This window comes from Thunnus maccoyii, chromosome 9 (assembly GCF_910596095.1).
Source record: "Thunnus maccoyii chromosome 9, fThuMac1.1, whole genome shotgun sequence".
NCBI lineage: Eukaryota > Metazoa > Chordata > Actinopteri > Scombriformes > Scombridae > Thunnus > Thunnus maccoyii.
This window is the reverse complement of record NC_056541.1, coordinates 1,663,354-1,691,066: the sequence shown is the minus strand read 5'-3', so window position 1 is coordinate 1,691,066 and position 27,713 is coordinate 1,663,354. Positions and strand designations below refer to the sequence as shown.

General features: G+C 38.4%; 3 protein-coding genes and 1 non-coding gene across 5 annotated transcripts; 2 read left to right on the top strand and 2 right to left on the bottom strand.

Annotated features, from left to right (window-relative positions):
• Positions 1-28: 28 nt before the first annotated feature.
• Positions 29-9,423, bottom strand: haus2 (HAUS augmin like complex subunit 2). Of its 2 annotated transcripts, none has more exons than XM_042420412.1 (7): positions 9,314-9,423; positions 8,922-8,999; positions 7,731-7,829; positions 7,549-7,618; positions 6,599-6,731; positions 4,869-4,977; positions 29-517 (listed from the first exon to the last, which is right to left on the bottom strand). In XM_042420412.1, exons 2-7 carry the CDS (start codon positions 8,997-8,999, stop codon positions 404-406), a joined length of 603 nt encoding a protein of 200 aa, XP_042276346.1. In that variant the 5' UTR covers positions 9,314-9,423; the 3' UTR covers positions 29-403. The 2 variants fall into 2 exon arrangements, with proteins under 2 accessions (XP_042276346.1, XP_042276345.1); XM_042420411.1 differs by lacking the exon at positions 29-517 and adding an exon at positions 4,227-4,719.
• LOC121904733 lies at positions 2,312-2,417 on the bottom strand. Its single transcript, XR_006098293.1, has one exon. It is a non-coding gene; the product is annotated as a U6 spliceosomal RNA (small nuclear RNA).
• A 1,280-nt stretch (positions 9,424-10,703) lies between the features above and the next one.
• Positions 10,704-18,677, top strand: LOC121903753 (GTPase IMAP family member 4-like). The gene is made up of 4 exons (XM_042421096.1): positions 10,704-11,118; positions 15,125-15,187; positions 17,679-18,494; positions 18,667-18,677. The coding sequence occupies exons 1-4, from the start codon at positions 11,094-11,096 to the stop codon at positions 18,675-18,677; spliced, it is 915 nt and encodes a 304-aa protein (XP_042277030.1). The 5' UTR covers positions 10,704-11,093.
• A 170-nt stretch (positions 18,678-18,847) lies between these two features.
• On the top strand, positions 18,848-27,407 carry LOC121903752 (GTPase IMAP family member 4-like). Its single transcript, XM_042421095.1, has 2 exons — positions 18,848-20,377; positions 27,393-27,407. Exons 1-2 carry the CDS (start codon positions 18,920-18,922, stop codon positions 27,405-27,407), a joined length of 1,473 nt encoding a protein of 490 aa, XP_042277029.1. The 5' UTR covers positions 18,848-18,919.
• Positions 27,408-27,713: the final 306 nt, after the last annotated feature.

Sequence of the window (27,713 nt, the reverse complement as noted above, 5' to 3'; positions counted from 1 at the left end):
GTAGTTTTTGACCAGTAAAGCAGCAGTATTATAAATGGTACACTTTTTATTCAGTGGCAGACATACAAAAAAAACACATTCTTTATTAAATGATCCATGTAAAAGGTTCTGTAATACAAACTGAAACATGGTGTGTTCAATTCTACCTGTAATGTCTAATATATCAAGCTGACATGGTGCAAAATAAATATGCATTTAATCAACTTATAACCAAACTATAGTTCATATATTATTGTTCCAGTATTCATATATCAGCTGCAGGACTCTGTGTTGTATGTAAAGATCTGATCCAGGAGCAGCCAGGATGTGAACTCAGACAGGGCAAAACACTGGCAGAAACCCTGGTGCAGCAAACACTGTGAGGAGGAGGAGGAGGATGATGAAGGTGTGGCGTCGGGGCTCATCATGCAGAGCTGTCACTCAGCAGGCTGCTGCGGACTTCCTTCCACTGGAGAACCTGACTGGACAAACTCTCCACCTCCGCTGCCTGAGCCAGCAGCTGGTCGAAAGACGAGTTCTGACAGAGACGGATGAAGAGGTTTAGTTCATATAAAGAAAGCAGTCAGAGTCAGTGTGAGACAGTAAAGCCCCTTTCACACCTGCAGTACATCCCTGAAATGTTCAGGAACATTTCCTGCAGGGGGTCAAGTGTGAACAGGATCAATTTCCCTCCTCAAGACCTAAACTGTTTTCACATATGAACTCTAGACATTTTCTGGAGATTTTCCATGTCAGACGTGTTCTCACCAACCAGAAATACTCTGTTAGGTTTAGGTGAGGGGTTGCAGGAGGCAGGACATGACGCAGAAAGTCAGCTAAGGTTGTAATTCAGCATTTTGAAGCTTTTCACCAGAAATAAAACGGCTTTTATTTTATGAGAAATCACAGGAAGTCCTCTTTCCCGTTAGGAAACTAACTTCACAGGGGAGTGTTCAGGTCCAGTCAAAACAATGCAGCTTAGCTGTTTATCCAGCAGCTGTGGATGAGAGAAAAGTCGTTTTCCCTGTAATTTACCAGGAACTATGTGTGAAAGAGGCCTAAGAGTCTATCTATCTATCTATCTATCTATCTATCTATCTATCTATCTATCCATCCATCCTTCCATCCATCCATCCATCCATCCATCTATCTATCTATCTATCTACTATCTATCCATCCATCCATCCATCCATCCTTCCATCCATCCATCCATCCATCCATCCATCCTTCCATCCATCCATCCATCCATCCATCCATCCATCCATCTATCTATCTATCTATCTATCTATCTATCTATCTATCCAAAATCCGGGGGGGTTCTAAATAAAGATAGCAGCTTTCTTATTTTTAGACTTAAATATAGTTTTAATGTATTGTTTGGTTTCATTTTCAAATATTATCACTGAAGGTTTAGAATTGCTAAATTTAGATTTATGAATATGATATTTTGTTAAGATAATGATCAAATTGATTATTTATATATATATAAATAATTTGTTTTTTATTATTATTGTTGTTATTGAAGAAACCAAACAATATATTTTTCCAGTAGAGTAAAAGTCAGAGACAATATTATCAACAATATTACTGGGTGACATCTGTCCAGAGTTTGACAGTGTTGGGACATCACCAGAATAGGTGTTACATTGTTTCTGGATGCATTAAACTAAATGAACAGTTAACACAGATGTCTTTTTTATTTAAACCTAAGAAGATAATGACTTGCAGGATAATACCAATGTATGATTTTAAAGTTACTTCCCTTATCTCATTGCTGCGGTAGAAAGCCGGTCTGAGTCTTTGACAGCTGTAAAGTGATGTCTGCGTAAACGCGATTTCAGAATCTGAGAGGTGGCCAAACGGCGTTTATGTGCGTTTATGTCTCCATTACAGCCCTGTGTACAACTGTAAAAAAGTAAATAATTTGCTTATTTTAACCATCACTCTATACTAGAAAAGACTCTGACTGTTTGTGTCTGTTGCTGTCTGTTTTGGCGTGAGTTACCCTGCTATAGAGCCGACAGCAGGCTGGGGTGGAACAGCAGAAAACAGCGACTTTAAATGAAGTTTCGGTTGATTAAAAGTGACAGTTTCCATGTGAAGTTACTGTATGAGAGCACAGACACATGAACAGCAACGACAGGAAAATACTGGTGATTTTAGGAGGTTTTGCTGCCGTTTTTACATGTTGTTGTTGCATTTTTTAGATAGTCGCTTGTAAACAGTGCGGTCTCCTCTCGGCTGCAGTACTTCCGGTCACCGCTGCGCTGTTTGAGCCAACTTGTTGTGATGTTCTCTGCTTGAAAATTGCTGTTTTTTGATGAAAATAATGTAAAATGAGGAACGCTTCACGAATTTGCGTGTCATCCTTGCGCAGGGGCCATGCTAATCTTCTCTGTATCGTTCCAATTTTAGTATATGTGCTACCGGAGTAACACGTTTCTACCACGAACATCAGCAGCCTTATAAAGGGCTCCGAGCCGCTAACCGACTCACTGACGGTGCGGCGGGAACACGGACAAAACCGGACAGAAACACGTCATCTGACGCTCTGAATACAGCAGCCAGCAGCAGGTCCGGATGATTCGGGATCACGGTGTCTTCAGATAACGAGTCTGAAAGGATCGGTGTGGTTCTGGTCCTGGAAAATCCGTTTCAGTGGGACTATGTGAGCGGACTGATGCACTGTGGGAGATGTATGCAAAGCAGGGTGACGTCAGGCGAAGACGATTGGAGGGCTGCAGACATGAAAACTAAAGACCGACTCCTCCAGCAGAGACTCTGACCCCCGACCCCCCTCTCCCAGAGATCCTGAGGGGGGGGTTCAGAGACCCTGCTGGGCTGGTTTAGAGGCACCAGGACGTGTGTAGGAACCGGTCTGATCTGGTTTCCGCCTTCAAGCCGGAAGCAGCACAAACAACTCTGACGAGAATCGGCGGTCGGATCCTTTAAAGACAATAAACCAGCCGCTGATCTGAACATCAAACGCGTCTGAAAGTCTGAAATCTGCAATAAATGTCGTTATTTTCTGTGTTAAAGTGTTGTTGTGAAGCAGGAAGAGAAACTCTACTCAGCTCAATACATAAAAGCAGAGATGTCACAGTAGAATGAATGAATGAATCCATCATATGCAGATATACACACATCCTACAGGAGGCAGAAATACTGTTGAAGAGAGGAAATCTGTGCTGGAAACCAAAATCCAAACAGGGAGATCTGAGATCTGTAAACAGTCCTGTATTAACTCTATAAATTCAATGTTCAGTTCAAACAGGCTTTATTTATTTTATTTGCAGGGAAACATGCGTTTACATCCCCAAAGCAAGTATGAAATAAAAACAAAGCTGTGATTTTACTGTTAGTTTTGTTTTAATTCAAATAAATTCAGCTGCAGTTGCACCAATCTGCCGCTGGGTGTCGCTGTCTGACCGCTCTGTAAGAGGCGTTCAGGGACGCTGCTGTAGAGTCTGAATCCAGAGAACTAAAAGAAAAGAAAGGAAAAAACTAAAATAAAACCATAAACTTCGATCATCTGTATTCATGTGTGTCGTGTTAGTATCTGTGATAAAAAGGCATCACTGTCTTCAAGTATTTTATCCAGAAACAGCTCGTTCTCTCGTTAAGAATAAGCCGCTACACCAAACTCAGTGATAATTTTTAATACATTAAAGCTGGTGACCAGCATGGGGAGGAGGTGCCAGGCTGTTGTGGCTGTGTATGGTTCTTCCACCTGCTACTGAGGCTCCTGTTTGTTAAATTAATCAATTGTTAAATTGCCAATATGTCTTGTTTCTTCAAACTTCAATCATCCAATCCACCAAACACCAAACAAGAGTCAATGGCAGAATAAGCTGTTTGGCATTGGCAGAGAAGATTTGGCAAATTTTTCATGGGCACAACCCACATACTCAGCTCTGCTGCTCATCCCACAAATGCATGTTCCTTACAAATGTGGCTCCATTTAAAAGGGAAATAAACAGGCTTTCCAACGGTATAGGATTTATTACCAAGAAGCCCCAAACGAAACCCCAAATTGAAATAAAAGCCTTCTGAGGTCAACAGTCTTGCTTCTTTGTCATAAATGTTTGTTAACTTGTTGTAAACTTTTGTCTCTCGTGTGAATCCTCAGTTTGTCTTCGTTATCTGAAACAGTCTGAACTGAAACTCTGTTGGACTGTGTGAGCTGAAGAGCAGCTGTGTACATGTTAACATTCAGGATGTAGTTTTTGACCAGTAAAGCAGCAGTATTATAAATGGTACACTTTTTATTCAGTGGCAGACATACAAAAAAAACACATTCTTTATTAAATGATCCATGTAAAAGGTTCTGTAATACAAACTGAAACATAAGAGTGTTCAATTCTACCTGTAATGTCTAATATATCAAGCTGACATAGTGCAAAATAAATATGCATTTAATCAACTTATAACCAAACTATAGTTCATATATTATTGTTCCAGTATTCATATATCAGCTGCAGGACTCTGTGTTGTATGTAAGGATCTGATCCAGGAGCAGCCAGGATGTGAACTCAGACAGGGCAAAACACTGGCAGAAACCCTGGTGCAGCAAACACTGTGAGGAGGAGGAGGAGGAGGATGATGAAGGTGTGGCGTCGGGGCTCATCATGCAGAGCTGTCACTCAGCAGGCTGCTGCGGACTTCCTTCCACTGGAGAACCTGACCGGACAAACTCTCCACCTCCGCTGCCTGAGCCAGCAGCTGGTCGAAAGACGAGTTCTGACAGAGACGGATGAAGAGGTTTAGTTCATATAAAGAAAGCAGTCAGAGTCAGTGTGAGACAGTAAAGCCCAGTATAAATATATATATATATATATATATATATATATATATATATATATATTAGCAGTATTTGTCATGTGACTCACTAGCTGAGCGAGTTGTTCTCTGGTGGCCGGACAGTTTCTGACAGAGCTCAGCTTCTTCTCCAGCGTCTCAATGAAGTCCAGCAGCATCTTCACGACGTCCACCACACACCTGAAACATCCACCACACACCTGAAACATCCACCACACACCTGAAACATCCATCACACACACCTGAAACATCCACCACACATCTGAAACATCCATCACACACACCTGAAACATCCACCACACACCTGAAACATCCATCACACACCTGAAACATCCATCACACACCTGAAACATCCATCACACACACCTGAAACATCCACCACACATCTGAGACATCCACCACACACCTGAAACATCCATCACACACACCTGAAACATCCATCACACATCTGAACCATCCACCACACACCTGAAACATCCATCACACATCTGAAACATCCATCACACATCTGAACCATCCACCACACACCTGAAACATCCATCACACATCTGAAACATCCACTACACACCTGAAACATCCATCACACACACCTGAAACATCCATCACACACCTGAAACATCCACCACACACCTGAAACATCTACCACACACCTGAAACATCTACCACACACCTGAAACATCCATCACACACACCTGAAACATCCATCACACACCTGAAACATCCACCACACACACCTGAAACATCCTTCACACACCTGAAACATCTACCACACACACCTGAAACATCCATCACACATCTGAAACATCCACTACACATCTGAAACATCCATCACACACCTGAAACATCCACCACACACACCTGAAACATCCACCACACACCTGAAACATCCACCACACACCTGAAACATCTACCACACACCTGAAACATCCATCACACACACCTGAAACATCCATCACACACCTGAAACATCCACCACACACACCTGAAACATCCTTCACACACCTGAAACATCTACCACACACACCTGAAACATCCACCACACACCTGAAACATCCATCACACATCTGAAACATCCATCACACATCTGAAACATCTACCACACACCTGAAACATCCATCACACATCTGAAACATCCATCACACATCTGAAACATCTACCACACACCTGAAACATCCATCACACATCTGAAACATCCATCACACACCTGAAACATCCACCACACACACCTGAAACATCCACCACACACCTGAAACATCCACCACACACCTGAAACATCTACCACACACCTGAAACATCCATCACACACACCTGAAACATCCATCACACACCTGAAACATCCACCACACACACCTGAAACATCCTTCACACACCTGAAACATCTACCACACACACCTGAAACATCCACCACACACCTGAAACATCCATCACACATCTGAAACATCCATCACACATCTGAAACATCCACCACACACACCTGAAACATCCACCACACACCTGAAACATCCTTCACACACCTGAAACATCCACCACACACACCTGAAACATCGACCACAGACCTGAAACATCCATCACACACACCTGAAACATCCATCACACACACCTGAAACATCCACCACACACCTGAAACATCCACCACACACCTGAAACATCCACCACACACCTGAAACATCCTTCACACACCTGAAACATCCATCACACACCTGAAACATCCATCACACAGCTCATCTTCTGCTGTCTGCAGAAACTACAGCCCGTGTCAGACAGAGGTTGCTATGGAGACGGTTATAGAGATGGTTGCTACCTGTGCAGGTGAGCCTGGACGGGCAGGTTGGTGCGACCCAGCGGCTTCATCAGTCTCTGTCTCAGACTGTTCTGCTGCTTCAGGACGTCCTGCAGGTGACCACACAACTCCTGCAAAGCCTGGAGCCGCTTTGCTGCAGGTGAGACAGACAGGTGAGACAGACAGGTGAGACAGACAGGTGAGACAGACAGGTCACTACTCTACATGTGATGATCATCTCCGTGTCGGCCAAACACTGTAAAAATATAATGCACATAGTCACTGTGACGTCACCCACTGGTTTGAAGACTCCCGTTTTAAAGCCTCAAGTTCGGCATTTTGGCCGTCGCCATCCTGGTTTTTTGGAGCCAGAAGTGACCATATTTGGACAAGAAGATGGAGCTAACCCTGACGCTAGTGCTAGCTAGCTAGCTTGGTTAACAAAGTGCATCCATAATTAATAATTTAATAAGAGGATAAAGCCCTTTAGATGCTTTAAATTTAAAAGCACGTCTCTCTGAGTGAATGTGATGATCTGAATGGAACTAAAAGCTGTTTCAAGTATAAATAATAGTTAAAGTAAATGCATTTGAAATTGTAGGAGGGGGACACTAGGACCCAGGTTGAGAGCACCTCAACCAATCAGAAGCTTCCTGGGAAGCCAAACAAACTCTTTGTGTTTTAACTGGTATTATTTGATTGTTGGAGTAATGCAGCGGTGCAAATGCATCCTCAGGTATTGGATTTTTACGTCAATATTGTATTTGTTGGATTCTGATTACAGTTGATTGTATTGAAAGTTGTGTGTCTGAAATAACTAAAAGGGTCCAAACAGTCCAGAAGCAGCAGTAAGTTATGAGAATGTCTCTTTACTATTGAACTGTATTTATTTGTGTTTAGACTGAGATTAATATGTGCTTTGTTCAATTAAGTGATGACATCAGCTGACGTCAGCAGCATCAAACACTCACTGAGGTAGAATTTGTGTGTGACGTCGGCGCTCTGCTTCTCCACCTGCAGCAGCTCCACCTGCAGCCGCATCTGCAACAACACACAGGAAGAGAGACAGACAGGTGAGAGACAGACACCTGCAGCACCAAACAACACCAACATTAATACACTTATTAACTGTGACGACATTGATCCAGCTCACCTCATCCAGCTGTCTCTGCGCTCTGATTCGCTGTTCAGCTTCCTGCAGGTGAGAGGAGAAGACGGGACCCTGGCTGGAGGAGATGGAGTCAATTTGCTCCTGAAAGAGACACAACATGTTAGTGACATGTTAGAAGATGACATGACGAGCTTGTGATGACCTCAGGCCTCATGTCAGTGTCTGTGTCGGCCTGCCTCTGCTTCCTGTCCTACAGATTTCCAAGATGGCTCCCTCCCTCTCCCTCCTGGAAGACTGATGCCTTCAGGCACTCTTTGGTTTTGTTTGGGTTTTGATTCTGTTTAGTTCAGTCTTGGTTCATGTTACAAATAGTTCTGATTAGGACCTGACAGCCATACTTTGCTTACGTTGAGTTTAATAAATTATTTGTTTACTTGAGCTGTTACTGTGTGGACTTCCTTCTTTATGTACCTGAACGAGCCGGATACAACAAGCTGCAACCATTAGTCAATTCATCGATTTGTTGCCAACTATTAAATTAATCAGCAACTATTTTGATAATTAATCATTTTGAGTCATTGTTAAGAAAAAAAGTCGAAATTCTCTGATTGCAGCTTGTTAAATGTGAATATGTTCTGGTTTCTTTAGTCTCTGACGGTTAAATATCTTTGTGGACAAAACAAAACATTTGAGGACGTCGTCTCGTGCAGCAGTGATCAACACTTTATAAACCAAACAACTAATCGATCATTGACAATGAAAATAACAGTTAGTTGCAGCTCTGAACATGACAGTCAGGTCTCAGACTTTTGGTTCTTACTGTAAGTGTCACTTTAGATAAAAGCGTCTGCAAAATAATAAAATAATAAAATAATAAAATGTAAATGTAAACCCTTTTTCACGATGTTACAGCTAATGTTTGTTCATGTGAGCTGCGTCTGTAGTTTATTACTGGTGACGTTTCTTATTTTAAAAAGATATCAGGTGCAGGTTTGTATTTTGTGCTGATTTGTACATACGGTACTTTGTTGTTGAGTGTTGCAAAGTATGTTTATATATTGTTGAGTCTTGTGCTATCTCGTACGTAGTTTAGGCTATAGTTCATAAAATATACTTGTCTGTACAAATTAACACCTTCATTTATTCTTAATTACCTCCCCACAGCTGTTTTTTATTCCACTTTACGGCTTTTCTTAATAGATCAGTGGTTTGGCTTCAGTAAGTCTTTCTGACCTGAGTCACAGCACCTCTGGAGACACATCTGGCCAGCAGGCTGGCAGCTGGAGTCACTGAGAACGGACACAAATCCATCTGAAACGCAGAGAAACACAGCAGAAAAACCATTAATATAAAACATCATTTCAGTCACACGTCTGTTCTGTGTTGTATTGTATATATGCTGAAATGAAGAGTGGATCCTAAACAATATAAATCTTACTGTATTTGTGTCTGAAATCTCTGGAAATTAAAACAGAGCACGACATAAATTTAAACTGTCGGTTATCATCAGTCCATGAAAACAGCCTGAAGTGTAGTTTTGGGCGGAAACAGCGACTCTGTGAGCAGATCTACAGCTGAACAGTGAAACACGAACACTTCTGTAACAGTTTGTGTTTTCTTTTTACCGTTTAAACCGAAGAAGCGACTCCTGAATCTGCTCCAACACGGACATAGCTGACCTGAACCCGCCCGATGGTTTGTTTCTTCTTCTTCTTCTTCTTAAATATTGAGCGCTTCTGCCGTGATGCCGCCCCCCTCAGGACGGAAGGGAAACTACATCAGTCACTTGTAAATAACCTCTTTATTAACGTAATTACAGAGAGACACAGATAAATGGATGGATGACCTCTGTGCTCTGTATTCATGCAAGTCTATAGAGCTGTGGCTGGCAGAGAGGAAGGCAGAGAAGGCGAAGTAGTGTGTGTGTGTGTGTGTGTGTGTGTGTGTGTGTGTGTGTGTGTGTGTGTGTGTGTGTGTGTATTGCTTTTTCTCGTCCTCTCCTGCTTCTTCTTGTGGTCAAAGGTCAACATATGACCGGCTCATCTGTGAAGTGCAGCTCATAATCCAGGGGTCAGTTATAGTTTAGAAAAAGTTTTATACATATGAACCATTCATGTGATCAGACTGATATGTGCAAAATAATTGCTAGTTCTCTACCAATCTCCCCACCTGCACCTCATCTCCTCGTTGGTTTGGTTGGTTTTTAAGTCCTGGTTTTCTGTTCAGTCTTTGTTGGATCATTTGTTCTGTTTAGATGCCTGCCTGCACTCCTGCTTGCTGTTCTGTCAGTTCTGTCAGATTTAGCCCCCCTAAAATTTTCTCAAGCCCTCCCCGAAATAAATATTCATTATTAGCTTAAATCACCAATAGCTTTTTCTCATTCATTTTCATTAAAGTCCATCGAACTGTGCCATTGCGTCTCCAAATTCACAATATACCTAAAATGCCAGGCTCTAGGACCTGGGAGAGCCACTCAGAGCCCACAATAGAGACTGGAATGATTAGTCAGAAACTACTGAAATTGTGACAAGATGTTGGCTAAAACTTTACCAAGATAAACATAATATACAGAGTGAAATAGTAAGTAGTGATAGAGTGAATTTAAAAGATGTACAATATGAATTTGTGGCAAATGATGGTCAATGCAGCGAGCTATCAAGTTGTTACTTGTTTGTTACTTGCTTAATGTTCGCTAACTTTAGGTTTAAGTGAGGAAAAGACAAGAGGATAGGCTATATAACACTAACATTATACAGTGGAAACCGCTTATATAATCACAGTTACAGTGATCAACCGATTATTTGGATTAAAAAGCTCGGGACAGAATCAGTCCTATACAAATGCTGTTTAAATAATTTGCTTATAGTAATCAATTGTGTGCTTACAGTGTTCATTTTGAGTCTTTTCATACATGAAAACATGGAGGAAAAAAATAAAATTACAGTAAGTATTTTTTTTTTTTTTAACTTACTCCCATGATACACATGATATCATAACTACCGGCTGTGGCACCGTTATCAGGGGTGTGCAGGTGCAGGGTGTGGATGTGTTTATTTGTAACTGCCGTGAAACTATCAGAAAATGTTTTCTTCCTCTCATTCACCCACTTTCAGGCTACCACTGCTACCAAAGAAAAAGAAAAAAAAATTGGTTAGAATTATCATCCGCTTATAGTGATTAATTTGAACTTGTCTTTAAACTGACAGAGTGATGGCACAGCAGCGGTAACTTCTTTAAAAGGACCAGTCAGCATCTGACGGTAATTAATGTTCTGTGTTCTGCGATACATCTACACCATTGACTTTATATAAAGAGGTCAGCTGTTACACACAGAGTCTACCTTCAGATGCTGCAGCAAGAATTTCACCGAGGAAAGAAAAGCAGAAAAGACACAAACTGACATCAATGACTGAAAATTCAACATCATCAGGTGAGTTTCTGTTCAGATCATTTTACTGTTGTATTAATTTATCACAGTTAATCACTAACTGAGCTGCAAAGTTTTCTGTTCACTAACTTTAAACTGACGGACAGACGAGCTTGAAAAGTCCGGAAGATTTTCTGTTTTTACTTGAAGTGCAGTCAGAGCATCGTGTCAGTCGGCGGTAATTCCGCCGTTTCAGAGTCTAAAACAGAATCAGGAGGTTAAAACTCATTAAAGTTTCATTTACGGACATTTAGATTGATCACTTTTAAAAGGAAACGAAAGTTTTTCCCGAGCTCAGCTTCATCAGGATTAAAACATGTTTTATATTAAACCCTTTATTTTAGGAACACACACATACACGGGTTTGTCTTTCTACAATTGTCAGGACACTCGTTAATATCATTTATTCTTTGAAACAGTGACCAACAAAATGTCCTCACAAAGACAGAAAGACATATATTAGAATATATAAATGAGCTATAAACTACTCTACAGTACATGAAATGGTAACATTTATGTTTAACGCTGTACATGGTCCCAATAAATACATAAATAAATAAATTACACACACAGTAAAATATTTACTGGCTAAAGAGTGAAAAACAATTTGTTGCTCTTTATGTTATTTGAATATTCAATACATATTAATATATATTTTGATTTCATTCTCGTGTTTTTCATGTTTTTAGATTTTAAAGAGCAAGAAAATAAAATCCTTCAAACTGTCAAACATCACAGTTTTAATCACTGGTTTGTTTAATTATGACCTCATCTTTCCCAAACTGTATCTTGATGTTTTTATTCTCGTCTCAAGATGATTGTGATGTTGTTACGTTTCTTCAGCAGAACTCCTCAAAGAGAAGACAGAGCACAAACTCTGACACCAGTAAGTATCCACATGTTTGTCCTCAGACACACGTCTTCATGTCACCTCAACACTTAAATGAGCTTTATTTCTTCTTCTCTCCCCTCCAGCTGAATCAGTCTCTGATGTTTCCAGCAGAGTAGATTATGGCGACTGCAGCATCTGGTGTGTTCAGTCAGACTTTATTAGTCCCAGTGATGGAAAGTAACTAAGTACATTTACTCAAGTACTGTACTGAAGTACAGCTTTGAGGTACTTGTACTTTTCTTTATACTTCCACTCCACTACATTTCAGAGGGAAATATTGTACTTTCTACTCCACTACATTTATTTGACAGCTTTAGTTACTTTTCAGATGAAGATTTGACACAATGGATAATATAACAAGCTTTTAAAATACAACACATTGTTAAAGATGAAACCAGTGGTTTCCAACCTTTTTGGCTTTTGACGTCTTACAAAAAGCAGTGTGTAGTCGGGGTCACATTTCACATGTCTATGAGTTTTTAACAGCTCCACCAAATAGTGATTTTTCCCTCTAAACTTCTCACATGCTTTCATTTCAATAAATGTTCAAATGATCCAATATTTCAGCAAAAATCAAAGATTAGAGAAAAAGTCCAAAAACTGAAAACAGATTTGTGTATCAGAACTTTGTTTTTTCTTCTTTCCTCTCCCATTAATCATCTCACCACCCCTCAGATTTATCTGCTGACCCTTTGGAGGGGCCCGACCCCTAGGTTGGGAACCACTGGACTAAACTAGCTAACTGTATATAAAGTAGTGTAAACTAGCTCCACCTCCAGCAGCTACAACAGTAACATGCTGCTCTAACACTGATGCTTCACTATTAATAATCTAATGATGTCATATATAATAATATATCAGTCAGAGGGACCAAACCACTACTTTTACTGCAATACTTTAACTACATCAAGCTCATAATACTTATGTACTTTTACTGCAATACTTTAACTACATCAAGCTCATAATACTTATGTACTTTTACTGCAATACTTTAACTACATCAAGCTCATAATACTTATGTACTTTTACTGCAATACTTTAACTACATCAAGCTCATAATACTTATGTGACGCATTGAGGACGGATTGAGATCCGATCATTCAGACCACATTCGGAGGTGGTCTGGGCCGCATGTGGTCACATTCTATTAGCAGTGTAAACGCAATGGTTTCTGTCGTCAAATCAACAATTGTCTGTCTAAAAAAAGTATTTCAGAAGCTAAACGTAGCTGGATAGTTTCTTCTTTCCTGTCAAGTTGATAACGACAGTTTTTAGTTTTGCTGCTCGACATGGACGGCTGCTTTACTCCAAACAGTATGAACCTGGACTGTTTGTGTAACAGCTGATCTGTTGGATGTGTAGAAGAACACAGAACATTATTAACATTAGATCCTGACCGCTGCTGCTGTCGGCGTGTCTGAGATTGTAATAATCAGTGAAGTTATGCTGCTGTGTCTTGTGCGTAAATGCGCACAGCTTCTGTCAATGGAGAGACGCAGCTGCAGGGAGATCACTGCATATAACTCTCTCTCTCACACAGAACGCAGGTTAATAACTAGGGAATTTGTTCTTTGTGAACAGAAATGATGTCCGTGTTTATTTGCATATAGAGCGGGGAAGTGAGATCGGATCACAAGTGGTCACTCAGGACGCATGTCGGGACTCATGTTAATGCCAGGTGTGAACAGGAGCGTTGACTCTGAGTTACTCAGTTGTAACAAAGTCTGTAAACTCAGAGTTGTTGATGTTTGACTCTTAAACCAAATCTAACAGCAACAACCCTGGAAAACCTGATATAAATACCTCACTATCCCGACTATCAGACGACTCTGATTACAAGATGACTTCACATCTGTCCAACAGCTGTTTCTGGAAAAAGACTTTTATAAGATAAAACACACTTTCACTCTCATCATGATGGGAAAAGTTCACTGAGATACTATTAATCCAGGAGAAGAGAATCCTCTTTCTTAAAGCATTTTCTCCTGTAAAAGTAAAAAACTTTCATTAAAGCAGAATGTAAATCTGACATTTATGTTTCAGTCTCACACTCTCTCCTGTCAGCCTCTTAGTAGAGGTCAAAGTTGACAGTTAATCTTTCAGCCTGTTTGAGCTCCTCATCATCTGTGACAGCAGTGATTCTTGTCTGTTTGACAGATTATTCAGTCTGTGGTCTGTTTCTGCAGTAAAGACTCTGACAAACACTTTTGACTCATTTTCATTATTAATTAACTTCCTAAAAAACTCGTTACATGAGCCTTCAGAAACTCCTGCAGGTTAAACTGAACTAACCAAACACTTTGAGTGCTGACTGACTCACTAGCCTAGCAACATAAAGGAAACAAACTACCCATAATGCAACACTCTGTAGGAGCTGGTTTTACAGCAGTGCTCTCTCTACTCTCTCTGATCTTTGAACATGTAATTGTCTCGTCCTTGAATATAAGACAACCTCCACTTCTTCAAAAGTAATTTCCAGAATTAAATAGTTAGTTAATAAATAAACGCTACAACAACTCATTAAGCTTTTTGTAAAACCATATTATCTTCTATAATCATTGAAATCTCTGGAGCTGCTTTTCTCTCACAGGAGACACCCTGTAAGATGACATTCAGACAGATCTCTGATCTGATGTTGTGACAGTTGGGAGGAGTAAAGCTTACGTACATGCCTTAAAGAGACAGATGCATTTACACCTTTTAAACATTTGGCTAGAAGGTGCAATCAGATTTTATCCACCTCTGATGATTCTTAGATGCAAATAAACGGCTTGTTTGAGATCAAATAGCTCTCTCAAGACTGATGAAGTGGTGAAGTGTAAATGAGGACTTTAAAACCTAACATGATTGAATCTGACTTGGCAAATTTCCATTGAAAATAACCAAACTGGAACCTGAACTAAACTTAAAGGTTTACACAACAACACAGCCTGAACCTGGAAACTCAAACTTTATCTGAACCCGACAGGTTTTGGGTTGGTGAGCAGACCTCAACCATCACTGTTTACTGTTTAGCCATGAGCCTGTACAGTACATTACTTATTAGTCTAAAGGAATTTTAGATATATAGGTGTTTGATGATTGATCTGGGTTTTTCTGTTCTGTTTGTTCTTACAGATGATGATGATTTAAATGTCCAGGAGGTCAGCAGGAGAAGCCCTGATCTCGTGCGTCCTGACTGTAAGTTAAACTGAATCAGAATTCTTCAACAACATTTTATATATCATGAATAAAGTAAGAAATATGAAAATAGTTAAACCATCAAACTTGCCAGGAACTGTATGAGTAGTAGTAGTAGTACTGCCATAAACAGTAAACAGAATTTGAAGCTTTGTGATTGGCTGATTTCTTGAGGCAATGCAGTGTAAATACACATATATGTATATATATATATATATATATACATATATATATATATATGTGTGTGTGTGTGTGTGTGTGTGTGTGTGTGTGTGTGTGTGTGTGTATACACACACACACACACACACAAATATATACATATATACATATGTGGAAAATGCAATATTTTAAGATTTAAGATTTCAACATTAAAATGTGTTTTGAAACATTTCTAGTGAGAAATGTGTAATTTATCTTCATAATATTCATCCAGTGAATGTATATGATGTTTAGTTTTTCACTGCAGGTTTTCTATCGTTGCTATGGTGGTTGCTATGGACGCTGCTATAGCTGAAACCACGTAATTGTGTGTTTTTTGAATCATTGTCTTTGCATTGTGTAGTTATCAGAGCTGTTATGTTATTTGTGTTATTTTATGTAACTGTAGATGATGGTATTTCAATCAAAAACGTAGATTTTAGAGTCTCGGGCATGAAATGAATTTGAAGCTTTACAACTGGCTGATTGGAGAATCAGCAGCCTGAAGTGTTTTCCTTTAATGATAACTTTAACATTTATCAGCACAAAAACACGAAAGTGTCTTGATACCTCAACAGTACGATAGTTTAATGTTGAGGTCATCAGTCTTTATTATTTCTCCTTCGATTCTGAGAAATAAAGTTTTTTTGTCAGGTTTTGATATCATGTTTAATTTTACTATTGTCACCTTCATATATTTCATACACTTCATTTCTTTGTCCACAGCACAGTCCATAATTCCTTTGTACAGTCAATATTTCATTTCAAGTTTTATATCTCATTTCAAAACTATTACTATTCCATTCTGTAAATAGATTTTAAAGTTTCAAATTAATTTGAATAATACTTTGTTTTTATTATTATTACCTTTTGCACATTTTTATTCTTCTGTGCTGCATGTTTTTGGGAGCAAACACTAAGATGCATTCTTTGTATGTTTGCATTGGCTAATAAAACAGATTCTGATTGAATGAGCTGCTGTATGTCCTGCTGACATAAAATCCCAAAACCAGGAATCATAAAGATACAGAAAATCTCCAGAGTTGTATGAATAGTAATCTATACATGAGAACAGTTTGGTCTTTTCAGCCCTAACCCACGCCTGTAGTCATGTACTAGATTGTCAGCAGTATTATAATCTCTGAAGGTGACTCACTATTTCCACTAAGAAGAAAAAACAAACAAACAAACAAAAAGCTTCATTTTATATCTTATATATCTAATAACTGACAAACTAAACATCATATCAAAATAAAATAACATGGACAGAAGGAAGGCAGAAATAGTCAACTTTGGAAAACTCGGAAAACTGACTAAATAATTATGAATAGAATAACAGAAACTACACGGCTCACATCTGTAGAAAAAAGGAGCACAGCTAGGTAGCACAGGAAATGGCTACGAAAAGTTGTATCCTAAGTGACAGAATATTCCAGACAGTCCTGCTCCTACCAGCTCTGAATCAAGCGCGTTGGGTTTGAGTTTGAGTTTTTCGGGGGATGTGTTATCAGGGTACCAGGGTTCCTCCTCAGCACTGCAGGAGTGAGCAGCAGAGGAGCTACTGTACCTGTCGTCTCCCTGCTGTTGTAACTCTCTCTGCCTCCACTTTGTTATTTTCACTATTTTCTGGTTCCTTTGACAAGCTCGTTTTATGTTGAAAGAATGTGTTTTCATCACACACCTCTGGACAACTGCAGTCACTGAAATATTATCATGCACCAGATATATCAGCATATTAAATTAAGTCAGTGTAGCAAAGGCAAAGACAGTCAAACACACCTGTACATTTGATAAAATATCAAAGGTAGTGACTTTATATCAAGTAGGTTTCTGTATATTATAAAAGAACAGCTACTAGTCACATTATATGCATATATGTATCCACACATGTATACATCAATAAGAACATATGAACATACAGTATACAGACCTATTTATATATATATATATATATATATATATATATATATATATATATATATATATATATATATATATATACATCCATCTATAATTGATGACTTTGGTTCATTGGTTCTACAGGATCTCCTGGTCAGATTTCTTGGCACAAGAAATACATCACAGTGATATACGTGTGTTTTCAAGTGACTTAACACCACAGAGATGTGACTTGTTTACTTCCTTTGTCCAGATCTACCGCTCAGATTTGTCTGTAGGGCTGTTTTGTCATCATGGTTAAGTACCTGCTGTGTTCTAGTGGCTGAATTTGACTCACCTGTTGTCACCAACTCTGAACTGTGATAATGTGTTTTATCTCCTTGTTGTTTTACAGTCTCTGCACTGAGGATTGTGCTGCTGGGGAAGACTGGCAGTGGAAAGAGCTCTTCAGGAAACATCATTCTGGGGAGAAGAGAGTTTAAAGTCAAATCAAGTCAAACATCAGTCACCAAAGAGTGTCAGAAAGCACAGAGTAAAGTAGACGGTCATCCTGTCGTTGTGGTCGACACTCCTGGTCTGTTTGACTCCAACTTGTCCCATGAAGAGGTTAATGAGGAGATGATGAAATGCATCAGTCTTCTGGCTCCAGGACCACATGTCTTCCTGTTGGTGTTACAGATTGGCAGAATCACACCAGAAGAGAAGGAGACATTAAAACTCATCAAGAAAGTCTTTGGGAAGAATTCAGAAAAATTGATCATCATTCTTTTAACTGGAGGAGACAAACTAAAGCGTGAGAAGAAGTCCATTGAAGATTACATAGGGGCTAAATGTAATGATTCCTTAATGAAGCTGATTATTGGCTGTGGAGGAAGATACCATGTGTTTGATAACTGTGATAAACAAAACCGCACACAAGTCAGTGAACTGATAAACAAGATTGACTCCATGGTGAAGAAAAATGGCGGCAGCTGCTTCACCAATGAGATACTGCAAGAGGCCGAGGCAGCAATAAAGAAGGAAGTGGAGAAGATCCTGAAGGAGAAGGAAGAAGAGATGAAGAGAGAGAGGGAGGAGTTTGAAAGAATACATGAAGAAGAAATGGAGGCAATGAAAAGACGAATAGAACAGCAGAGAGCAGAAATTGAACAGGAGAGAAAACTGAGAGACAAACAACTTCAGAAGAAGGAGGAAAAGATTCAGAGAGAGCGTGAAGAGAGAAAGAAAGAACAGGAAGAGAGAGAAGAAGAAGACAAGAAGAGGAAAAGAGAGGAAGAAATTCAAAGACAGGAGTGGGAAAAAAAACATGCTGCTTTGGAGGAAAAGATCAAGTTAGAGTTAGAAGAAAAAGAAAAAATTAATAAAGAGCTGATGCAGAGCAGAGAAGAGATGAGAGAAGAACGAGAGGCCTGGGAGAAGAAACAAAAAGAAATGTGGGAGAAACGATATCAAGAAGATGAAGAGAGACGACAGGAAGAACAGAGAAGATTAAAAAAGCTCCAAGAAAAATATGAGGAAGAAAGAGAAAAATATGAAAAGAAAAGAAAAGAAGAAGATCAAATCAGAGGAGAACAAGAGGAGAAAGAGAGAAAAGAATTAGAGGAGAACTATGAGAAAAAACTGGATGAAACGAAGATGAAATATGAAGAGGAGGCCAGAAAACAAGCTGAAGAGTTGACTGAAAAATACACAATGGACTTTGAAGTTCTGACAGTAAAACACATGAAGGAAACAAAGGACATGAAGCAAAAACATGAGAGACAAATCCAAGAGGCAGAGGAGAGACACAGCAAAGAGTGTGAACAGTTAGCTGATCGCTCAAAACACAAAGAACAACGTCTGAAAGAAGAAATGGAGGAGTTCAGGAAAAAGCTTGAGCAAGAAATGAATGAACTGAAAGAGAGATCAGAGAGTCTCAGGATTGTGCTGATGGGAAACACTGGCAGTGGAAAGAGCTCTTCAGGAAACACCATTCTGGGAAGAAAAGAGTTTAGAGTCAAATCAAGTCAAACATCAGTCACCAACCAGTGTCTGAAAGCACAGAGTGAAGTAGACGGTCGTCCTGTTGTTGTGGTCGACACTCCTGGTCTGTTTGACTCCAACTTGTCACATAAAGATGTTAATAATCAGATGGTGAAATGCATCAGTCTTCTGGCTCCAGGACCACATGTCTTCCTGTTGGTGTTACAGATTGGCAGAATCACACAAAAAGAGAAGGAGACATTAAAACTCATCAAGAAAGTCTTTGGGAAGAATTCAGAAAAATTCATCATCATTCTTTTAACTAGAGGAGATTCACTGAAGGATGAGAAGATGTCCATTGACGATTACATAGAGAAGAAATGTGATGATTCCTTTAAGAAGCTGATTGATGACTGTGGAGGAAGATACCATGTGTTTAATAACTGTGATGAAGGAAACCGCACACAAGTCAGTGAACTGATAAACAAGATTGACTCCATGGTGAAGAAAAATGGCGGCAGCTGCTTCACCAATGAGATACTGCAAGAGGCCGAGGCAGCAATAAAGAAGGAAGTGGAGAAGATCCTGAAGGAGAAGGAAGAAGAGATGAAGAGAGAGAGGGAGGAGTTTGAAAGAATACATGAAGAAGAAATGGAGGCAATGAAAAGAAGAATAGAAAAACAGAGAGCAGAAATTGAACAGGAGAGAAAACTGAGAGAGAAACAACTTCAGGAGAAGGAAGAAAAGATTCAGAAAGAGCATGAAGAGAGAAAGAAAGAACAGGAAAAGAGAGAAGAAGAAGACAAGAAGAGGAAAAACCAGGAAGAAATTCAAAGACAGGAGTGGGAACGAAAACTTGCTGCTTTGGAGCAAAAGATCAAGCTAGAGTTAGAAGAAAAAGAAAAAATTAATAAAGAGCTGATGCAGAACAGAGCAGAGATGAGAGAAGAACGAGAGGCCTGGGAGAAGAAACAAAAAGAAATGTGGGAGAAACGATATCAAGAAGATGAAGAGAGACGACAGGAAGAACAGAGAAGATTAAAAAAGCTCCAAGAAAAATATGAGGAAGAAAGAGAAGAATATGAAAAGAAAAGAAAAGAAGAAGATCAAATCAGAGGAGAACAGCAGAGAGCAGAAATTGAACAGGAGAGAAAACTGAGAGAGAAACAACTTCAGGAGAAGGAGGAAAAGATTCAGAAAGAATGTGAAGAGAGAAAGAAAGAACAGGAAAAGAGAGAAGAAGAAGACAAGAAGAGGAAAAGAGAGGAAGAAATTCAAAGACAGGAGTGGGAACAAAAACTTGCAGCTTTGGAGAAAAAGATCAAGTTAGAATCAGAGGAAAAAGAAAACCTTGATAAAAAGCTGATGCAGAGCAGAGAAGAGATGAGAGAAGAACGAGAGGCCTGGGAGAAGAAACAAAAAGAAATGTGGGAGAAACGATATCAAGAAGATGAAGAGAGACGACAGAAGGAGCATAAAAGAATAAAAAAGCTCCAAGAAGAATATGAGGAAGAAAGAGAAGAATATGAAAAGAAAAGAAAAGAAGAAGATCAAATCAGAAGAGAAAAAGAGGAGAAAGAGAGAAAAGAATTAGAGGAGAACTATAAGAAAAAACTGGAGAATGTAACAAAGAAGTATGAAGATGAAGCCAGAGAGAAAGCTGAAGAGTTCAATGAACTCAAAGAGAAACAGATGAAGGAACTTACAGCTCAAATACAAGAATATGAGAAACAACTGAAAGATAAATATGAGCAGTTTGACCTGTTAAAGGCACTAAAAGCCGACACTGAAAAACAAATGAGAGAAAAACATCAAGGTGAAATCTATAACATATTTAAATGTTTGAACAAAAAGAGTGAAAACCTGAAGAAAATCAACGTCTTACTGAACAAACAAGAACAGGAAATAAAGAAAGTGGAAAATGAGAGTGAAAAGGAAAATCTGCAGAAAATACATGAAAAAGAATTAAATTACTTGATAGAAGAACTTCTGAAGGAAGACGACACATCAGCCTGTTGCATTTTATGAGTCGACTGGTTTCATGTAAACGTCACAACAGCAGAGAAGCTTCAGCTGTTTCCTTTTTCTATAATCATTCAGTTTCAATAACTTAAAGGTTTGTAATATTTAGTGTTGGACTACACTGTAATGAACCACGACCACAGACTTCTGATTATATATCAGCTCCTGTCAGCAGTTTCTCTGTTGTTCTAAATCAGCAGCTTATAGCAACGTGTTGGAAGTACTCAAGGTATATTAAACTGCAGGTAACCATGGCAACAGCACTGATGTTACAGGATCTTTTAGAGCATTTTTCAACAATGCTGCATTTAGGACCAGATAACAAACTTTTATTGTCTTCTGATTTTTAGTCCAATATGTCAGAGTTAGACTAAAAGATAAACTTTATCCTTTACTTGGACTCATTAAGTGATAAAATGTTGATTTCAGTTTTGTCTGTCTTGTGATAAATCAGGTTTTTAATCATTAAAAAACTTGTTGACTGTATATATTTTGTTATTAATTGTTTAATGTGTAACATTCAGGATCTTCTGTTTCAGTGTGTAAATATTGGTCTAATCAGCAGTAGATGGTAGAGATTTGGTTTGTTTGTTGAGTATTTTAAGATAAGAAGGAACAATGAGCTGCAGTTTCAGACTAAACCTTTTCAATCTGCAGACGATCTTTATGCTGTGTTGATTTTTTTCCGTTTGTGCTGGTTTGTTGGAAATTATGTTATTTTTGTTTTCATTTGAATATGAAGAACATGATGTTTGTATATCAGTGAAATTAAACGTTTACATGTTATTAAAACTTTTTTTCTCTGCAGCATCTAATTCATTAATATCACAGCAAATATTAAACAAGCATGAATATCATTTAAACTGCCCATCAGATAAATGAACACTTTGTTGTTTATTTTTTACATGTAAGAACAGATGTTTTATAACCGAATACATTGATTTAAGACATAATTGATATTAATCTCAGATCAACTTGTCTGTATTTGGTCTTTGGTGTCTTTGTTAATTATTGCAGAAAGATGAATAAAGTTTTAGCATCTGCAACAAATTATATTGTTCAGTTAAAACAGGGAACTTTATGTAAAGAAAACACTTAAAACACACATTTGTGGTCTGAACCTCAGGTGGAAATGTCATTCCTACAATAACGGTTCAGCTCAGGACTAAATGACTGATGCTGACCAGCCACAGTTGGTCTGAATCATTTTATACCAACTGACATTTTCACACAGACCAGATAAATAATGTCTTTGAGTAAATATCATAAATGTCTTTGAGTCAGTGCTGCTGAGGTTTACTGCTGTCCACTGACCTGCTGATGCAGTTTTCCTGAGTTTTTATATAGTTTGTTCTCACAGTTTATATATATATATATATATATATATATATATATATATATATATATATATATATATATATATATATATATTCAAAGACTGTAAAGGATGAGTTCAGAATGTTTTCAGTGTGTTAAAACAGCCGTCAGGTGTCCATATGAACAGTGAAAGAGGTTTTCCTCGCTGTAATCATTCCTCCTGTTCATACTGGATATTAAAAGATCCTTCAAATGTTCTTTCAATGTAAGTGTTGGAGGCCAAAATCCACAGTGTGAATTTTTACTTTTTCACTTTTCTACATATTGCTTGTTGAACAGGTGGTTTGATAAAGTACTTATTGACTTTTTACTTGTGAAGGTTTTGTTGTCGTCGACTCAAGTAAAACGTTACTGTCACAACCCGGCTCAAGGTTGGACAAAGGAGGGGAGACCACACATAACCTGTACCTAAAAAATAGATTTATCATACATAACTAAGAGATAAATGAAACTATACACAACCAAAACCAAACATGGTGGAAGCCAGAGGAGAGAGGGCAAGTGACTGACTGCCACCAACTTAGTCTCACGATACCAGACAGCGGAAATTTCCGATACCAAAGTTTGGAATGTCAAAGTCAACCCCCTGACTACATGACACATACGAACAGGAAGGTAACTAACCCTTTCCATTACACAAACCTGATACAAAACACAAAACTCAACATGTGAACTGAGACATTTCACATGTGATGTTGTGATTTCACATGTGAACTTAAAATTCACATTTGGAAATCACATGTGTATCTTAAAATTCACATGTGAAAAAAGACATGTTTTTAGCTTTACATATGAATACAAACTTTACATGTGAAAAGGATAGTGTCACATGTAAAGTGAAACATTTCACATGTGAACCTTAGTTTCACATTTGGAAATCACATGTGTATCTTAAAGTTCACATGTGAAAAAGACAACATGTTTTCAGCTTTACACGTGATTGCAAACTTTACATGTGAAAAAGATAATGTCATGTGTGAAGTGAAACATTTCACATGATGTTGTGGTTTCACACATGAACCTAAGTTTCACATTTGGAAATCACATGTGTATCTTAAATTCACATGTAAAAAAAAGTTTTTAGTTGTATATGTGAATGCAAACTTAACATGTAAAAGGGATAAAGTCATGCGTGAAATTAAACATTCACATGTGATGTTGTGATTTCACATGTGATAAAAGACATGTTTTGAATAAAAACTTTTATATGTGAAAATCAACATGTCCTATGTGAACTGACACATCTCACAGACTGATTTCACATGTAAATGCAAGAGCTTTTCCTTCCATATAAACTGAGACATTTCTCATGTGACATGATTTAGCATGCTATAAAAGACATGTTTCAAGTTTCAAGAGGAATTTAGATTTTTGGATCGAAAAGTTACTCTTTGTAAAAATGTTCTCCTCCTGGACATTTTGCTAACGCCACCTAAGTGTATTGAGTGTATTAATAAAAGTACTGAGCCAAGGAGCTCGCGCTTCCCGCCCATACACTCTTGGTTCCCTATGCTGCCTTCGGAACCTCACGGAAATATTACAATTATCGAGTGTAATACATAAATGATCATAAACGTGAACAACAACCGTCTCAAAAACGAATATATTACTATAATGTGTGAGATGTCGAATTTATAGGCTGTAAATAACCCATGTCTGTTTCTGATGTTCACTAAGGAGCAATAAGGTAGGTTTATTTTGTAATACCGTTTATATATTCCGTAGTTTATTATTTGATCAATTACATGTCTGACCTATTTTTTCATTTCATTAATTCATTTAATTTAATCCGTATTAAATTAGTAAAATCTGCACCAAAAAATTACTTTACATGTCTATTATCCCCTGTAAGTAAACGTGAGACAAGCTTTTGATGAAGACGAATCTTGGATGGTGCACTTGAAAGCATCGTCATCTTTGACTGTAACGTTCCAGACGGAGACAGAAAAATGGATCGGAATGCGGTGATTTATCGGTTCGACGACGACCAAATTAGTATATTTAAAGAAAAATGTGTATCAAAGAAGAAAATGCTGAATGACCCTGACATGATCGGGCTGGTGGAGCACAGCTCCGCCAGTAAGCTGACAAGGGGAGGATGGCAAAAATACCCAGCAACGGTAGGTTTCTGGCAGTGAGTGGTGAGTAACGTTAACTGTTCATTTAAAACTAGCTTAACGCTAACGTTACTTTGATGCCATGCCAGCTAGCTAGTTAGATGCTAATAGTTGTAACGTTAAATCGTATGCTTTTATAAGTACATAAATTAGTTGGGGTTTTTTATTAGCCACGTTTAATTACTTGTTCAGTGAAATCATTTGTTACATAGCTTCATCTGTGAATTTAGCACGGAGTAACGTTAACGAACAACGGTGTCGACGTAACTTAACGTTAAGTAACTTAACGCTACTCCGTGATTCCCACAACGTTATCATTAACGTACAGATTCTAAGTACCATTGAAGAACCTCAGAAGGAAAATCAAAAGGGATTTTTTAACTTAATCTACCTGTTATCCAGCAGTAGAAATTATTTCTTCCACTTCAGTATTCTGTCTCTCTCTCTCTCTCTCTCTCTCTCTCTCCTCTTTCTTTTGAGTATATAAATATAATAACGTCTCAACCCAACCGGTCGAGGCAGATGGCGTCCACCTAGAGTCTGGTTCTGCTTGACGTTTCTTCCCGTTAAAGGTGAGTTTTTCCTTGCTGCTGTATGTAGTTATAGTTTTTAAGTGCATGATCGCAAACGTGATCATTTACGACGTGAGATACAGTTGAGTTATGATTGAAATAGGGTCGGATTGATAAAAATCATATAAATGGTTTTAACAAAGTATTTTTGTTTTCTTTTTTTTCTATTGTCATTATACTAAATAACTAAGACTCACAGTGTCTGCCTATGGCTGCAGATTTGTGGTGATGTGTGTCACCCAGTGGTGCAGTCAGTGAGTCGCCTTTTCTGGGGATACAAAGGTTGAGGGTTTGAATCCCCAGGTTGAGATTCATTCATGTTTTCTTCTGAAGGTGCTGTGCTCTAGTTTTTTTCCTCCTTAATGATATGCACCTTTTGGTTTTATTTGAGCTTCATAACAGAACATTGTACTAAACAGTTGTTGGCTCATTAGTTTGTTATTCACATGAACTAAAATCCACCAGAATGCAGGAAATCAAGTCTTTGTAACTAAAATGTTCCTAGTGGGAACCCTCAGACCTCCCACTTAAAAAGCCTGACTGGGACTATATTTCACGCTACAACTGGCCTGAATGATTTTCCCAGTCAGCCGATGTCATTAAACATGATTTGAGCCTATTACCTAATTTAACCATCAAATAATGCTTTAAATACTTTAATAAACCCAAACAGATCTACACACGCAGCTGAACGGTATTTTCATTTGATTTGTAGGTGAAAAAAGTTTAAAATAGCAACAATATTAATGGTTAAGTTAAAGGAACATTAGGTCATGCTGTACACACACAATATAACCACGAAATCTCATCTTAAAATTTATGATGGCAACAATATTAACCGTGCTGCACGCTCGCTGTTAGCCATCAGATATGATCAGAAACACAACATTTCAGGATATGTTGACAATTAATCGCACTTAGTGTATCTGAACTGTTACTAACAGTTTAACATCTCTTTAATGGATTTTGCATCGACTTTTCACGTTACTGGGTTTCAAAGGCTGAATTTAGCTAACGTTAGCACAAAACAACAGCAATTCTAGCAAACGTTAGCACAAAACAACAGCTAGGAAAACTCACCAACTACCAACTGTTGTTCCCTGTAGAAATGATTGAGTGCAGTTGTTGAGAGTTATATTAACATTATACGGTGTATATTTTTAATAACATTACTCACTGCTCTCTCACTAACTCTCAGGTTGCAGATGTTGATGCTAAAGGCTTTTACACACCAGGCTTTTTATTCACACAGAACATGAATATTATGAGGTGAAAAAACAGTTTTCACACAGCGAGTAAAAGCATCAACCAATCAAAGTGTAATCTACACACACAGCTGTTTATTGTGAAGGCCAACGTGGGATGTTGACGTGAGATAAATATTCTGCTGGATGTGTTTTTAACTTATTTATCGTAATACAGCAGGCAGACCAGTTCACTCACTCACTACAGTGGGCGGGAAATAAAGCCAATGAATCAATATTGATTCATGTATCATATTCATCATCATGTATTTATAAACTGTGGATTTCTTCCTGTGGAGCCGACATGTCAGTCAGTGTGGTGAGGGCAGTTTGGTCGGCTGCTTGAGCAGAATGAGTCGTCTCAAAGTCGTGTTTCTGACGCAAATTTGTATCACTGCCGTTGTGAATAGTTTTAATGTGAAATATTCTCAGGCAAGTATTTTGCATTTTCGTAACATTTATTAAAAAAGAAACAAAAGAGCATTCTGAGAGGACATAAAGTTGAACAAAAAAGACGTTTATTTACATTTATTAATTACAATGTTTATATTAGTGTTCTCCTCTGGCTCACTCTCCTCCCCTCTACCAGCCACAGGTCCGGCAGTCTTACTGCAATTCTTTAACTACATCAAGCTCATAATACTTATGTACTTTTGCTGTAGTAGGATTTTTCATGCAGGACTTTTACTTGTAATGGAGTATTTTTACATTGTTGTATTGATACTTTTACTTTAGTAAAGGATCTGAATACTTCTTCCATCTCTGCTCTAAAAGAACTTTTTCCACACTCTGGTCTTGAGGTGTCTGTGTACAGGAAGTCATTGTCTGATAGTGTCTCCATGTCCAGCAGGTGGAGCTCTAACTTCACTCTCTGAGGCTGAGAGCTTCACACAACACCTGCTTGTTGCTGTGTTTGATGTTTTTATTTTGTCCACATTTCTGTTCATGGTTGTGTCATCTGAGTAATTTTACCTTTGTGATATTTTTTAAAGATGGTTTGTGGTCAGACTGACTTCACTTTAATATCTCATATCGATGTAAAATGTGGACACACAGCACATTCAGTTTGCTGCTTTTATTTTGGAAGAAAGAACATTACAGTACAGTGAGTGGTGGGTATGATATGTGTGTCTGT